Source organism: Podarcis vaucheri (genome assembly GCF_965113315.1).
Source record: "Podarcis vaucheri genome assembly, chromosome: 1".
NCBI lineage: Eukaryota > Metazoa > Chordata > Lepidosauria > Squamata > Lacertidae > Podarcis > Podarcis vaucheri.
Window position 1 is genome coordinate 139,571,082 of NC_138759.1, and position 15,993 is coordinate 139,587,074.

At 42.4% G+C, this 15,993-nt stretch overlaps 1 protein-coding gene across 2 annotated transcripts in view; it reads left to right on the forward strand.

The window, feature by feature from the left end:
- The first annotated feature begins 201 nt into the window (after window positions 1-201).
- Window positions 202-15,993, forward strand: part of KANSL1L (KAT8 regulatory NSL complex subunit 1 like) — a 54,446-nt gene continuing 38,654 nt past the window's right edge. The window contains exons 1-6 of one of the 2 annotated variants that reach the window (XM_082228085.1): window positions 202-358; window positions 6,976-8,084; window positions 9,738-9,879; window positions 11,877-12,074; window positions 12,994-13,115; window positions 15,492-15,696. In XM_082228085.1, coding sequence (XP_082084211.1) covers window positions 7,003-8,084; window positions 9,738-9,879; window positions 11,877-12,074; window positions 12,994-13,115; window positions 15,492-15,696 — 1,749 coding nt within the window. In that variant the 5' untranslated portion in view covers window positions 202-358; window positions 6,976-7,002. Of the gene's footprint in view, window positions 359-1,493; window positions 1,656-6,975; window positions 8,085-9,737; window positions 9,880-11,876; window positions 12,075-12,993; window positions 13,116-15,491; window positions 15,697-15,993 lie in introns of those variants that run through there. The other variant, XM_082228084.1, reaches the window with a different exon arrangement.

Here is a 15,993-nt window from a genome sequence, read left to right on the forward strand (position 1 = left end):
CCAAGGCCACAATGCTATTGACACACGCTCTCTCTCAAGTAGACCCGCCGCCCACGCCGCCTCATTTGCATAGGCCCGCCCACCGCCCCTCCGGATTGGGCGGTCGACTCCCGCGGGAGCCCCGCCCACCCCGCCTAAACTACCGCCCGCGCGCGGCCGCTCGGGCTGCTGAGGCAGCTTGGCTCGGGCGCGGCGGGCCGGCGGGCGGCTGTTGGGAAAGGCGGCGCCGCCGCGAGTGCGAGAGACGGGCAGAAGAGAAGCGGCGGCGGCGGGAGAGGAAAGCGCGAGTCCCGCTGAGGAGAAGTTAGACGGGGGGAGCGGCGGCGGCGGCGGCGAGGGAACAGACCGAAGTTGGCAGGCAAGTCGGGGAGGGGGAGGGGGGGTCGCGAGGGTTCCCCTGAGGGGCGGAGGGAGAGGCGGTTGGCTTCATGCCGAAGCAGGGGCTCCTTCGTGGCGCGCGGGCGACTCGCCTCCCCTAACGGCAGCGGAGCGGCGCAGGGGGTGGGATTTGGGAGAGTGATGGGGTGGCGGCCAATGGGGAGGAGCGCGGCGGGGGGCGGGGCGGTGGCGTTGGAATGCGGGGGGGGAGCGGAAAGTAGATGCTCGCGCGCCCCGGCGGAGGGAGGGAGGGGGTGGCGTGACGTGAGCCCTGGGGGCGGAGCCAGCGCCCCAGCCGGGTGTATCGGGAAAGGATGGGACAAGCTTCTCGGGAAGCCCCGAAGGAGGGTCGGGGAGCAGCTGGGGGGCTCTGCGGGACAAAGCCCCGAAAGACCGGAAATGATATGGGAACTTTTGCCTAATACAGGTATGGGGGGGGGCAACTACCGCATTTGTCTGTCTTTTTTACTCACACTTAAATGCTGTTTTAGATATGAGTGATGCCTGTGAACCCGGATATATCGCCTCCTTTAGCATTACTTCAGCCTTGCACTTTCCAACACAGTTCGTTCCCTCATGGGGAAGTACCTAGGTATATTAGTTGCTGGAGAGTACTGGTATAGAATTGGGACGTGGGTGGTACTTTGGGTTAAACCACTGAGCCTTGCCGATCAGAAGGTCGGCGGTTCAAATCCCCGCAACGGGGTGAGCTCCCGTTGTTCTGTCCCAGCTCCTGCCTACCTAGCAGTTCGAAAGCATGCCAGTGCAAGTAGATAAATAGGTACCGCTCCGGCAGGAAGGTTAACAGCGTTTCTGTGCGCTGCTCTGGTTCGCCAGAAGCGGCTTAGTCCTGCTGGCCACATGACCCGGAAGCTGTATGCTGGCTCCCTCGGCCAGTAAAGCGAGATGAGCACCTCAACCCCAGAGTCAGCCACAACTAGACCTAATGGTCAAGGGTCCCTTTACCTTTACTGGTATAGAGTGCTGTTGCACTTGCCCACTTGCAGGCTTCTCAAAGGCATCTGGTTGGCCACCGTGAGAGCAAGATCAGTGGCAAACTTTGTGTTTTGAAATTTCAGTGCGCAGTGTGGGTGAACCAGGCGTACTCCCATAAATCTGCCTCTGGTTAGATGGGCCTTGGGCCTGATCCAGCAGGGCTTTCCTTGCATTGTTATAACAGTCAGACTGGATGGGACAATGGCAGACATTCAGCTGCTACCACAGCCCTGTGCATTCGGAGAGGCGGTTTGAAGTGTTATTACTTGCAGGTGGTAATGGTGAGCATGCCTTATTATACCTAGGAAATGGAGTTAATGAAAGCCACATTGATAAATATTTATGGACTGCTATTGAGTGAATGGAAATTACTGCTTCAAATGTATGCTTGTAAATGTATGTAACTTGGCTTGCTGCCAAACCTTTAGCCTTGCAGATAAAAATTGGTACAATAGACCAGGATAGAAATCTCATCCACATTTCCTACAGTCATGTGGGTAACTTGTTGGACTTGCCACTCGAGATTTTCTGATATAAGATGAATTATTAATACCTTCCAAAATGGTAGCTAACTGTATTGAAAGGTTGCAGTGTTTGAGACTTCTTAGTTTAGATTAGGGCTTGCCCACACTTCCACTTGTCCCTCCTCTTCCCCCTTGTTTACCACTGAATTGGAATAAAGGTCAGTCAGGTTTTCTGCGGATTGACATTTACAGTGGTACCTCGGGTTAAGTACTTAATTTGTTCTGGAGGTCCGTTCTTAACCTGAAACAGTTCTTAACCTGAGGTACCACTTTAGCTAATGGGGCCTCCCACTGCTGCTGCGCCGCCGGAGCACGATTTCTGTTCTCATCCTGAAGCAAAGTTTTTAACCCGAGGTACTATTTTTAGGTTAGCAGTGCCTGTAACCCGAGGTACCACTGTACAGTATTCTGAATCAGCGGTAAAGGGTGGGTTTTCCCGAGGAAAGTGGTGGGGCGAACAGAAAGCCACTCAGACTTGTTTTTCTCCTTTACTTATAACACTAGAACTTGTACAAGTTCAATGAAGCTGAATATTGTAAGATTTAGGACAGACAAAAGGCAGGACTTATTCATGCCGCACATAGTTGAAGTATAGCATTTGCTCCCCCATGAGGCAGTGATGGTGACCAACTTGGATGGCTTAAAAAGAGGATTAGACAAAATCGTGGAAGAGAGGAGCTGTCAATGACTAGCAGCCCTGATGACAGTGATCTATCTCCACGGTCGGAGGCAATAATGCTTCCGGATACATGTTGCTGGAAGCCACGGAAGGGAAGAGCGGGCTTGTGCTCAGGTGCTGCTTGCAGGTTTTCCACAGGCATTTGGTTGGCCATTGTGAGAACGGGGGGGGGGGGGGCTGGACTAGATGGGCCATTGGCCTGATCTAACAGACTATTCTTATGTTCGACCATTTGTTCAATGTGCTTAAGTCCTGTGATGGATGGCAGCACCTCTCCAATACTTAATGTAACTTTTCCAGGTTAATACTTGAGATCTTCAACTGGAATTTGGAGAATTGGATGTGTTCTATATGCAAACTTGCCCTTTACCACATTAAGTTGCTCTTTGCCAAATAAGTATATTTTTGATTAAATGACATGGTTTTGTTTATCTGGTAGTTAAAGCAGTACAACAGCTGGGGTAGAGGACTCAACATCCTTCCTTATGCTCTCCAGCACTTCCCTTTTATAGTTGTCAGCCTCCTCTAGAGGAGAGATGAGGGAGCTAATTTTGAATCACGAATGGACTTATCCACCCAGGGGTCCTTTACCTTTACAGTGTAGCCTGGTGAGAAGACCCCATCCCCTTTGCTCTGTACTAACAAATTGTATAAACAATTTCTTTATAACATTGCATTTTTTTCTTTGATTGTTGAGTTGTTGACTTTTGTCCTATTTGAATATTGATATTCTGTTAAGTAAGAGAGAAATCTATGAAGGCATGCAGATGGGATTTATATTTGCTGTTTCAGTATCTGCTAATTGGACAAAATAACGTTTTTATGAAATCACATTGAAACGGCTAGTCTTGAGGGAGTCATTTTCTACAAAGCATTTATGGTAGTATGTTTAATCTGTTGAGTGTATCTATGAAATGTTAGTTACTGAAATAAAGATGACTCTGAGCTGTGTCAATAACTGTGTGATAAATCTGAAGTGTTCAAATCTCTTAGTGGAGCTCTAGTGTGAAGCTGTAAATTTATTTCTTTTAATGCTATTGTCACAAACTTATTTAGATTTGAATTTGAACTAGTATATGCACATAGTTGTCTGCCTTATGCATTTTAATCTATCATGGTACCTCTGGTTGCGGACAGGATCCGTTCCGGAGGTCTGGCTGGATCTCAAGGTTTTCGCAGCTGGAGGACCACTTCTGCGCATGCGCGCGCAGCAAAACCCGGTAACATACTTCTGGGTTTGCTGCTTATGTATCCTGAAGTTTATGTAACCAGAGTGTTACGTAAGCGGAGGTACTGCTGTATTTTGGTAGTCTCTTGGTTTACTCACTGTGATTATTAGTGTAAAGTGATAGGAGTTCAAAGTTAAACTTTCATTATTCTGTTTCTCTTTATTGTTAACAGATCAACATAGTGAAATATTTATATATTGCAGCTGGCAAATGTTTTGGGTATGAACAAAAGTAGTCATATTGGAGTTTTAAAAAACTATTCAAAGGCATTGCAGGTATTTCCTAGTTTTTGAAACCCTGCAGCAGTTTTCAGCAAATCAGACAATATTTTTAAGGGTCTCACAGAAAACCAATAAGGATGCAATCCCGTACATACCATATTTTTCGCCCTATAGGACGCACTTTTTCCCCTCCAAAAATGAAGGGGAAATGTGTGTGCGTCCTATGGGGCGAATGCAGGCTTTCACTGAAGCCTGGAGAGAGAGAGGGGTTGGTGCGCACCGACCCCTCTCGCTCTCCAGGCTTCAGGAGAGCCCCAGCGCCAGCCCCACAAGGTCGGGGGACAGAGGGAGGCGGAACGCCACCATCCCGCTGTCTCCCGAAGTGGTTTGGAGGCTGACGGCGGGGAGAAGAGCGCTTCTCCCCGCTGCCTGCCCCACAAGCTCCAGGGACAGCTGGGAGACGCAGCACGTCTCCCCGCTGTCCCCGGACCTGATCTGAAGGTGGGAGACGGGGAGAAGAGCGCTTCTCCCCGCTGCCTGCCCCACAAGCGCCTGGGGGGGGAATAATTTTTTTCCTCTTTATTTCCCCCCAAAAAAACGATGCGTCCTATGGGCCGGTGCGTCCTATGGGGCGGAAAATACGGTAAGTAGTGGAGAACCTCCAGCCTGCAGCCCTAAATAGGTGCAGCAGCCCCCCCCCCATGTGACCTGTGAAGCTCTTTGGTCAAGCCACACCCACCTGCCCTCTGCCCAGTGTGACACACGCAAAGACATAGGTTCTTGCTAAAGTGAAGATTGTGCTGTCTTCAGCACTTGTAAAGCCAGAGGGTTTGGCAGACACTGACAACCAGCTGATTGGTGGCACTTACAAATTACTGTGTCTTAAAAATAGGGGAAGATGTTTCATCTGACATCACAATTATGTCAGATGTTAAAGAGTTGGATAGGCCCACATGTCAAAATGACTTGTGGAAATCTGAGGACCTAAGGTCTTAACCAGCTGTAACTGATTCCCAGCCCCCGCTGTATGTGCTTACCTGGGAGTAAGTCCCATTGTGCTCAAATGACTTATGATCTGAGGATACATGTATAGGATTGCACCATTAATTGCTAATTAAATGATTTTTCAGGATCAAATAGTAAAAAAAAAGGTAATTCTGAAGACATAGAATAGTTTGAAAACAATATTTTTTTGTACCTGAAGTTATGTTTCAGTCACTGAAGCTATTTCCTTTAATTGAATTAGTGTCTCTGGTAGCTTCCTAGAGAGCATTTCAGGTATCACATTTTAATTTTAAACTTTTAGATCTTCCCTTAATTCATGATATATATTTTTAAGGAATGTTGACAACTGGTTTTGTCTTTTAATTATAGACTTGTATTTAATTGATTGCTTTTCAAAAGTTTAATAGTTTAATTTTTACTTAAACTATGTACTGTCATTCAACAAAAATTCTCAAAGTGGTTTCCATAGTAAAATTTAAGTAACAATTAAAACACATTTTATTTAAAGTTTTCTTTATATTTTATCTTCTGTTCCCATTTTTGTACACACTGTTCTGTGATGCAGCTTGTTAAAATATACAAAAAGGAAAAGAAACTGTGTTAGTTCATAACAAAAATTACACCTGACTAACACCTTTATTTGGACAAATGAAACATCAGTTTGGATGGTAGGAGTGAGGAGACAAAGGCAGGCTTATGTTGAAACTACCAAGCCTGAATTTAGTGACTTCAAAATCAAGCCACCTTTTCTCTCTCTTTCCCCTTTCCCCTTCTCAGCATCTAGCCTGATGAAGAATTCTGGAGAACAGGAAAGCTTTGCTCACTATTTTGTGACATTCTGGTTGGTCCTAGTAAAGGCATTGTGCACTGTGGATAGTTAACAGATGCCAGACTTTCCCTTATTTTTTTCCTTACTGTAAAACAAAGTAAAATGCTCTCCCTACCCCCGGCCTTTGAAGTACAGCAGCCAGAAAGTAAACAAATTGCTAAAGCAAGAAATTTCATATGCTGTTTATATTTTAGGAATTAGGAAAATGTGGAGAGATGAACAAAAAGTGATAAACAGTTAGGCAAGATTAAATATATGAGGATAGGAAACTGTTCAATCTGGAACATTAAAAATAAAAACATTGGAGAGAAAAATATAATGGATGTTTTTATAGGACACCTATTTTTAATTGGATGACTTTTTAAAGAGGAAAATTAGGATATGAAAACTGCAAATAATTATTTTGTATAAAATTGAGAATAATGGGAACCAGGCTTACAGAAAGAATTACAGATATCCTCCTGGCTGTGAAACAATGGTCTGGTTCACATGATCCAATCCTGGTTGATTAAGCTTGGGTATGCTTGAGCTTTGTGCACTTTCATCATGCTTTAAAGTTGTCTTCCTAATCTTGATTTCTTAGAAAGCCATTAAATGTAATTCATAATTCACCCATAATAGGGGTCTTTTTGCCATTCGTGCAAAGAAGTAGTGAATCAGCAGCAAAGGGGTTGCATGGGCACACAGCTCGTGTATGTCTTTGCTTATTGATAATGAAAATATGGGGGGAGGGGGGAAATACCTGCAAACAGAACTGATTTATATATTTAAAATAGTAACAAGCAAAAGCATACATAGTTATGGTTTCAACGTGGCCAGTATTTTGGTGCACCTAAAAATTTTACTACAGCCTTTGTTGTTGTGGCAGATGTTCTGAATTAGATGTTTCCATAGATTCATAGAGCTCTAGAATTGGAAGTGGCCCTGAGGATCATCTAGTCCAACCCCCTCAATGCAGGAACACAGCTGTCCCAACTGAGCTATCCAGGCACATAATCACGGAAAAGTTGATAAGATTATTTTATTTTCTGGAATTTATGGCACTGCAGAAGTGGAAATTAACAGTAGATATTATCAAAACAATAGTTTTATTCAGTATTTGCTTTTCTTACAGGTTGGGTGTAAACTGCTTACGACAGCTATGACACCTGCTCTTCAAGAGAAAGCAATGAAAGGGCACGGTATCTGCTTATCATCTTCCTTGTCTTCAAGAGTGATGGAGTCCAATGATGCATTAGGCATGGGAAGTACCAGACCAGTAAAAGAGAAGATGAAAGACGGGTCTGTCACAAAAATTACTTGCTCCATGCTGGGGTTCCCCATTCCTCAAGCCAACCATAGCACTGATAGCTTTAACTTAAAATACTTGGGTTCTCAGTCTTCTAAACACTATCCAGTATTAATGAGCCCCAGTTCTACTTTCCATGTAAACAATAAAAATTGTGTGCAGAGGAACTCAGAAGAGCATAGCTGCTCCAAAGTGAGAAATCCGTTATGTAACAGCACTAATACACACTTCAGTCAAATTATTAATTCAGAATCTGGGGAGCAGGTCAGAGGGGAAACTTTATTAGGATCAACAAAGAACTTACCTGAAATGGGAAAACTATTTGATTCATGTTTAACTGAATCCCACAATGTAGAAGAAAGGCAGCTTCCTAACTGTAAAGGGTATCAGAAGAATGGCTTTTTGAGCAAGGCATTATTTATTAATCCTGAGACAAAAAAAGGAGACCTCTTCCATCAAGTGTGTGATGATGCCCTGGAACCAAAAATGAACTACAGTCCCAGTACTAAAGAACAGGAATTGAATTTTCATTTACTTCAGTGTGTAAGCAGGCAACAGGCTTTGCTCAGCCGGGCCAAAAGAACTCAGAAACGTTTGCAAATACTCTTGGCGAAGCATGTTGTCAAACACTGTGACCAGCAGATGAAATGCTTTGTGAGACGCCAACTACAGAGAATGAAAGCCTTTCATGATCCATCCGGTGTTTTGGGTGGCAGCTATCATAGATGCACCAACATTAAAATGGAAAACATAGAGGCTAATACAAGTAAAGATATACAGCGTGATTTTGATGTTTCATCTGATGAAATCAAAGTGTTTGCTCGCTCAACAGCTGGACTCCTATTCCATGCGGAAGAGAGTTTGGATTCTGATGCCACTTGTAGCAGCTCAAGTGAAGATGATGATGAGCAGATTTCCAGAAAAGCTATGTCAGTGTAGGTATTAAAAGAATTGCTGAACTTCTGTGCTACAGTCCTGCATGCTCAAGTTCCATGTAAATCTGTGATATCTCTGTACATAAAGGACAGAAGATGTGATATGTTAATGACAGGATCTCCAAATCTTTTACTTTTGGAGTCAATTTCACTAAGTTGATAAAGTTTACTGATGTAAATGGAACTGTTCTTTGATCATAGCTTGTTATATGAGTCAAATTTTACAGTACAGGCAATCCTTGCTTTGCATGGGGGTTCTGTTCCAGACCCCCATGTGCATTGGCAGGGCCAAAGTAAAGTGTTCTGCCCCGCCCCCGTTCCATTCTTTTAGTGATCAGGTCACTTCTGGGTTTGGCACTGTTGGGAGTTGCCTGTACAAGCAGCAAATTAGTGACACTATTTCAGCACCATTGAGATGTGTTCCCTGTGGCTGGTATCATCCAGCTGTGTCATATTTTTACATCCATTGAAGTAGTTTTCCAAGGTGTTCCCAAACACAGCTCATTATAGTAGTCTAAATGCAAATCATCTGGGAGTGTGGACAAAAGTGACAGCCTATCTGTGCTTGAGGGCCTGTAGTTGGCTCACCAAGCTAAACTGGTGAAAGGCACTTCATGCATTTATTGTGTCACGGTGGTGCTGTGGTTTAAACCACTGAGCCTCTTGGGCTTGCCGATTGCAAGGTTGGCTGTTCGAATCCGCGTGATGGGGTGAGCTCCCATTGTTCTGTCCAAACTCCTGCAAACCTAGCAGTTTGAAAGCATACCAGCGCAAGTAGATAAATAGGTACTGCTTCAGTGAGAAGGTAAATGACATTTCTGTGTGCTCTGGCTTCCATCAAGGTATCATGTTGCGCCAGAAGCAGTTTAGTCATGCTGGCCACATGACCCAGAAAAGCTGTCTGCAGACAAACACTGGCTCCCTCGGCCTTAAAGCAGAGATGAGTGCCACACCTCATAGTTAAATTCGACTGGACTTAATCCTCCAGGGGTCCTTTAACTTTTATATATTTCAAGTCTGGATTGCCAATGTTACATGGATGGTTCTCTCTCTTATGATTTTATTGGCTAACGTATGCCAATAAAGGCTAAATGAATGAAGGTACTCCATGCCACAAATGCCACTTGGACATGGCCATCCAAGTTCATGTAAACCTGCTTAAGCCTTTGGGTCTGTATCAATTGCCTATGTTCTCTAGGCATTTGATTTATGGGAACCAGGAACAAGGCCTTCTCCGTAGTGGTACCAAAATTATGGACTTCATGTTCTGCTTTCAGGCATTTGATCCACATCTTGTTGGCCAACAGGAAGCTGGACTAGGTGGGCCATTGATTCAGCAGGCTCTTACTATGTGCTAAATAATAATAATAATAATAATAATAATAATAATAATAATAATAATTTATTATTACGGCTATGTTTTCAACTCTGTGCAGAAATCAGACTCAATTCAGCTCTTTCTGTTTTTAGCAGATGCTTCTAAAAGGCATTTTATGATATATTCACTGTTGTTTTAACCTGTTACTTGCTAGTTGTATCCCCAAAGGCTTCTGGGGGGAAAGTGTCAGATTTGTGATATCCTAAGGACTCTTTTGAGTTGTCTTTCTAAAATAGTGATTATCTCTTCTAACCAATGTCATGTGTTCTTCCTAGTAACTATAGATCTGACTGGAAATGGCTGGTAGACAGAGCTAATGTTGGCTGTCGCTGGACATGGCTTCAAGCCCAGATTTCAGAGCTAGAATACAAAATCCAGCAACTCACTGACCTTCACAGGCAGATTCGTGCCACCAAGGTATTGTCAGTAAGGAAGAAAAATGGGTTATTGAAATAAAAGATTGATAAATGTTTTTTCTCTGTGTTCTGTGGTTTCTGGTATCTAAGCAAAAGCCATTATGTAAAATCTACAAAGGTCAATGAAATAGTAGGCTGAGTTTGAGTGTTGTGTTTGTTTGAAAGTAGGATTGTGGTCCAGAATCCATACTAAGATTTGTAGTTTACTGGGCAGCCTTGGGCAAGTGACTGTTTCCCAGCTTAATTTATTTCATTCTTAAAAAAAAAAAAAGAGGCGAGGGGGTGAAATCCATCTTGTTTGTTCTTGTGGTAGTGAAGCTCTGCTGTGAAGTGTAGTCATAGACTAGGAACAGTGACATGAGAGAGAGGTAGGGACTGGTATGAGGAGGATGAAGAGAGGGTGCTTCTTATTTTGGTTGTTTGGAAACAAGTAAGTTGTGTGCATTGGGATGGACCAACCAAAACATTGTCTATAAGTCTCCAGTATAAGTACAGTGAGGAAGCAATAATTAATAGACAGGACTCCTCAAACACAGTCATAAACAATCGATTAAAATAATTTTCATCTTTTCTTGAAGTGTAACTAAACAGAAAAACACAGATAGGCCACAACTATCTTTTCCCAAGGGGTGGAGAGCATGGAAGAAAATGTTATTGGAAGCAGAGAGTTGTCGACCGGTACCAGCAATCTGAGTCTTGGTTTTTTAGTGATACCTGGTTCCTTGTAGATTAATCCTTATGGAAATAAAGAAAATAGCTGTTGTGGGCAAGTGAAAGCAGATCTTTACCCCCCCCCCCAATAATTTGTATTGGTTTTCATGTAAATACAAGAGCAACATATAACTACAGTAACTTGTCCAGTGGCACAGTCTTATTAAGTTTCATATGCAGTACACAGTACACAAGCAATAAGTTTTTTATGCATTGTCAATTCAAGTATCCTCTCCACAGAGGAAAGCAGATCTTTATGCATATATTGAATTGCCTGGTGATTAAACTATTTTTTTGAAGAAAATTTATTGTGCACTTTGCATGATGATTGAGTTCTTTATATAAGGTAATCCAATAAAGATCATGCTTGGTAATCTTGATTTAAAAATTAAATCAAATCTTTATTATTACAGTCAACGACCAGCATTAAGGAAACAAGATAAAAGGCACATAGAATGCACTATCAAAATGTGTATAATAAAGAAAAGGCTGGTACTCGTCAATCCAGCATCTCTTCTCAAAGAGCTGGAAATCCAAGACCTCAGCACATGGTAGAACCTGGAGAGGCTCATATGTAGGCAGGCAGGCAGGCAGGCCTGCAGATAATCTGTTTTGCAAACTAACACTGTCCCAGAAACAAACAAGTTGCCAATATGCCAATATGTGTTCCAAATTGTTGACCATATAAGCCTTCTAGCTGCACCTTTTGTACCAATTGTCTTCAAAGGCATTTCCATATGGAGCAAAGGACAGTAATCCAGCCTCAGTTGTGAACAGATGTGTCACTGATGCAAATCTTGTTTTTTTATTATTTATTGCATTTATATCCTCCTCTTCAAGGAGCTTGGTTCTCCTCATTTAATTCTCACAGCTACTCTGTGGCTGAGAGGAGGTGACTGCCTCGCAGTGAGATTAATGTTTGAGTGGGGATGAGTGGGCTGATTTACAGCAACTTGCAGGTCTGATTGCTGAATCAGTGTTAGTGTTTGGGCAACATCACATCTACACTGGCCCTCAGGATGTTTCATTTAGCAGATGAAACTAGAAAATGATACAACAATCAATACATAGATTTGTATGCCAAATTTTTGAACTGGAGCAGAAAATCACTATAATGTTAGCTGCTTGCAAAAATTGACGTTGCAGCTTTATTGTCTTGTGAGATTATTCACCTTGTCTGTATACAGATCACACTTTGTGCTCTAAATCATTAAAGTGTTTCAGGGGGCTGCAGCAGTTTGAGGGATTACATTTGTTACACAATTGTGTTCAATTGCTGTTGTCTAGGGAATGGTGATCCTAGAAGAATTTCCAAATCCAAAGGACTTATTGAAGAAACGAACACAATTGAGGGACCATGAAGCTTTATTAAACACCACAGGGAATTCACATGCTTCCCTTGAGAGGCAGGATGCTTGGCCGGAACATGATTTCGAAATGTCACCCAGCAGTCCAACTCTGCTTCTCCGCAACATAGAAAAACAGGTATTCAAGTGAGAGTGAGCATCAGATAGAATTAGATAATTTGTAGCAAAACACAGGTACGCTGTAATAGCTTATTAATAAAACAAAGTTCCATATTTCTGTAAGCATGATCTGCATAAGTTGCAGGAAGTGGGAGATTGTATAGTGGTTTTTGTACACTCAGAAGGCATCTTGGAAGCTGTAGTGTTAGACTTGGTTTGGCAGGTCTTAATTCAGAAATTTACTTGTGAAATTCACATTGTCCAGTAACAGTGTCTCCATTTCATCTATCTGTTATGAGGATAAAGTGTGATATATTTTATGTATGCTACTTGAGCACCTTTTATGTCACCCATGGCAGGGGGTTGGACTCGATGGCCCTTGTGGTCTATTCCAATTCTATGATTCTATCAGCATGATGAAGTCAAACATTTCAGTTTCAGGCAGGAGGGCTGTGGAAAAAAGTCTTGGTTTTTCATTTCCCTCCCTGACTTTTCCCCTTGCCCTTGAGCTTAGTATTCATAATTATAGTGTGATTTGCAAAAGAGATTGTTTAATGTGACCATTGCATGAATGTGTTTTGTGTTTATCTCTCTAGTGCAGGGGTGGGGAATTTATTTGGTGCAGTGGTTCTGATCTTTATCTTCCCTCTACCCCCACGGGCCAACTTTGACAGGCGAGTGGGACCACCTACCTGTCAAATCATCTGAAATCATAAAGTCAGGTGGGGGCGGGAGAAAAGGTGGGGCTTGGTCAAAAGAGGCTTTGCAGATGTTGCTGATTGGAAGTGTCTGCAAAGTCCCTTGCACTGTGCTTTCCTGAGCACCAGCTGATTGCTGGGTGCTTTAGAAGCACTGTGCTTTGAATATAATCCTGAGTTCTTTAGACTGTTATTTGCTGTGCATTCAGTTCAAGGTTTTCCCTTTGATTCTTCTTTCAGAGTGCTCAGCTGAGTGAAATAATCAGCAGTCTGATTACTCCTCTCAATCTGTCTCCCACATCATCTCCTCTTTCCTCAAAGTCCTGTAAGCAGAAAGAGTTGGCCAATGGCATCTCTATAAGGTACGTGACACTTTCATGTATTTCATAATGACTGTATTTCATAATAACTGGATATTTAGCATTTGGGGGAATGTAATATAAAATGACAGTACAACTATTGTTGTACAACATTATTAACATTATTAAATAATAATACAACAGTATTATTATTTAAACAAACTTGCAGTAGTTTAGTATTACAAGGCTGCAATCCTATACACACTTGGGAGTATTGCTGCAATCCTAGCCCCCCCCCCCATACCTGAGAGCCCCGCCCCCATACCACTAGAACTTAATTCTGATTAGACATAACATTGCATGGTAAGTACTTTTAAACTCAGTAGGACTTGCTTGTGAGGAGACATGTATAGGATCAATGTGTTTTTAAAAACTCCCTGTTTGATAATAATGAGGATGCTGTTCAGAAGAGGCTGACATGTGCTTTGAAATACTGTATATGAATTGCATAGAGCAATTACCAAGATAATAAATATATTATTTTAACGTAATATTCTCCTTCTATTGTAATAATGGTGATATATGATAATGTAAAGCACATTAATACAACAATATAAATCACATTTATAAAGTTAGTAAAACAAAATATAAATGAGTTAAGACAATAGACTTGGAAAATAAGGTTGTTGTTCAGTCTTCTAAAATCAAAATAGTCATTCTATCATGCAATAGGAGAGGGTGAGAGATGGGATTTCAGTGCTTCTCCATTGGTTCTGCTGAAGGACCAGCAACTTTGGGCTCTTTTCCAAATTGTTCCATTCCAGCTGAACATTACAAGAATGCCGTAAGGAAGAACTAGTGTTTGAGCTTGTTTTCTTGCTATGAAGTCCTTTTCCTTCTGTGCCATGCCTTCTGGAATGTAAGCCTGGGAGCAGGGACTGTTTTATTCCTAATATTTATGAGCTGCTTTGGAAGCTTCTTTTTTCTGGCTGAAAAGTAGGATAAAAATGTGTTAAATAAAACATAAATTAATTTTTGTTAATAATGATTAAAGATGATTGGATTTAGATGGTGGAGTAATGAGATTAGGTCGTATTCTAATGAGATTAAGAAATCTCAACTAAGAAGATGATTTCCCATGTTTTTAAAAGCTATTATGGTCTGTCTTGAATAATAAACTGAGGATGTCTCTTTAATGGTTCAACTTCACTAGGGGTCAGGTCTCATTTCTTTGCCACTGATACTTCTCTATGCTGTGTTTCTTGGGAATATTCATGTTCACAGTTTATTGCTTGCAGCAAGTACCTCTGTGAAAGTACAGTGGTACCTTGGGTTAAGTACTTAATTCGTTGCGGAGGTCACTTCTTAACCTGAAACTGTTCTTAACCTGAAGCACCACTTTAGCTAATGGGGCCTCCTGCTGCCACTGCACCACTGGAGCACAATTTCTGTTCTCATCCTGAAGCAAAGTTCTTAACCCAAGGTACTATTTCTGGGTTAGTGGAGTCTGTAACCTGAAGCATATGTAATCTGAAGCGTATGTAACCCGAGGTACCACTGTATAGAGAAATTATGGAGCAATGTTGGAAGGTTTAGAAGTTGGGCTCCCAGCTTTAGAAGATCTAATTAAACCAATATGAAGAATAATGTATGGACAAGCAAATCAATATATGTACATTGCCTAGAGCAGCCTTTCTCAACCTTGTGTCCCCAGACGTTGTTGAACTACAACCCCCTTCATAGAATCATAGAATCATAGAGTTGGAAGAGACCACAAGGGCCATCGAGTCCAACCCCCTGCCAAGCAGGAAACACCATCAGAGCACTCCTGACATATGGTTGTCAAGCCTCTGCTTAAAGACCTCCAAAGTAGGAGACTCCACCACACTCCTTGGCAGCAAATTCCACTGTCGAACAGCTCTTACTGTCAGGAAGTTCTTCCTAATGTTTAGGTGGAATCTTCTTTCTTGTAGTTTGGATCCATTGCTCCGTGTCCGCTTCTCCGGAGCAGCAGAAAACAACCTTTCTCCCTCCTCTATGTGACATCCTTTTATATATTTGAACATGGCTATCATATCACCCCTTAACCTCCTCTTCTCCAGGCTAAACATGCCCAGCTCCCTTAGCCGTTCCTCATAAGGCATCGTTTCCAGGCCTTTGACCATTTTGGTTGCCCTCCTCTGGACACGTTCCAGTTTGTCAGTGTCCTTCTTGAATTGTGGTGCCCAGAACTGGACCACAGGTCTGGCTAGCTAGAGATGATGGGAGTTGTAGTCCAATAGCACATGGGGCTCCAAAGTTGAGAAAGGCTGACTTAGAGTATATCACTTAATCCTGAGTACACCTTCTGATTTTGAACTTGGTGTATGGAACTCAAATATGATATAATATGCAGAGCTTATTTCTGACATCCTAGGATAATTCTTTGGTGCTTTTCAGAGATTCAGAGAACAATGAGGAGATATCATGCACCAGTAGTTGGTTGGTTGACCAACAACACCTGAAGAGGAGGAGGAAAGAAAAGGCGAAGTTGAGAACATCATCTGTTGCCGTGATATGCACATCTGCGCGCACTAGACCGCTTCAGAGTTTCCAGAGGAGGAAGTTGTACAAAATGACCACTGCTTTCAATTCAAACCAGCAGGTACAAATGCATGTTTCTATCTCTTTAAGAAAGTATGTTAAGGTTCCAGCTTTGTGTGCCAGATTAATATGGGTGTGTATCTACTACATGCTCCTGCTCTTGTTCTGTTCCGTGAGATCCTAAATTAGGGGAGAAATTTTTCAAGACGCAGGTCAAACACATAAGGCTAAACTGGATTTCCTAAGTTGGCCTTGTTGACCACCACAACTTCCTTTTTCTAACTAGGGGTGTGATGTTGGATGAAGCATTGTATATATTCATCCTTAAAAATAAAATAAAAAACCCAAATTCGATGAT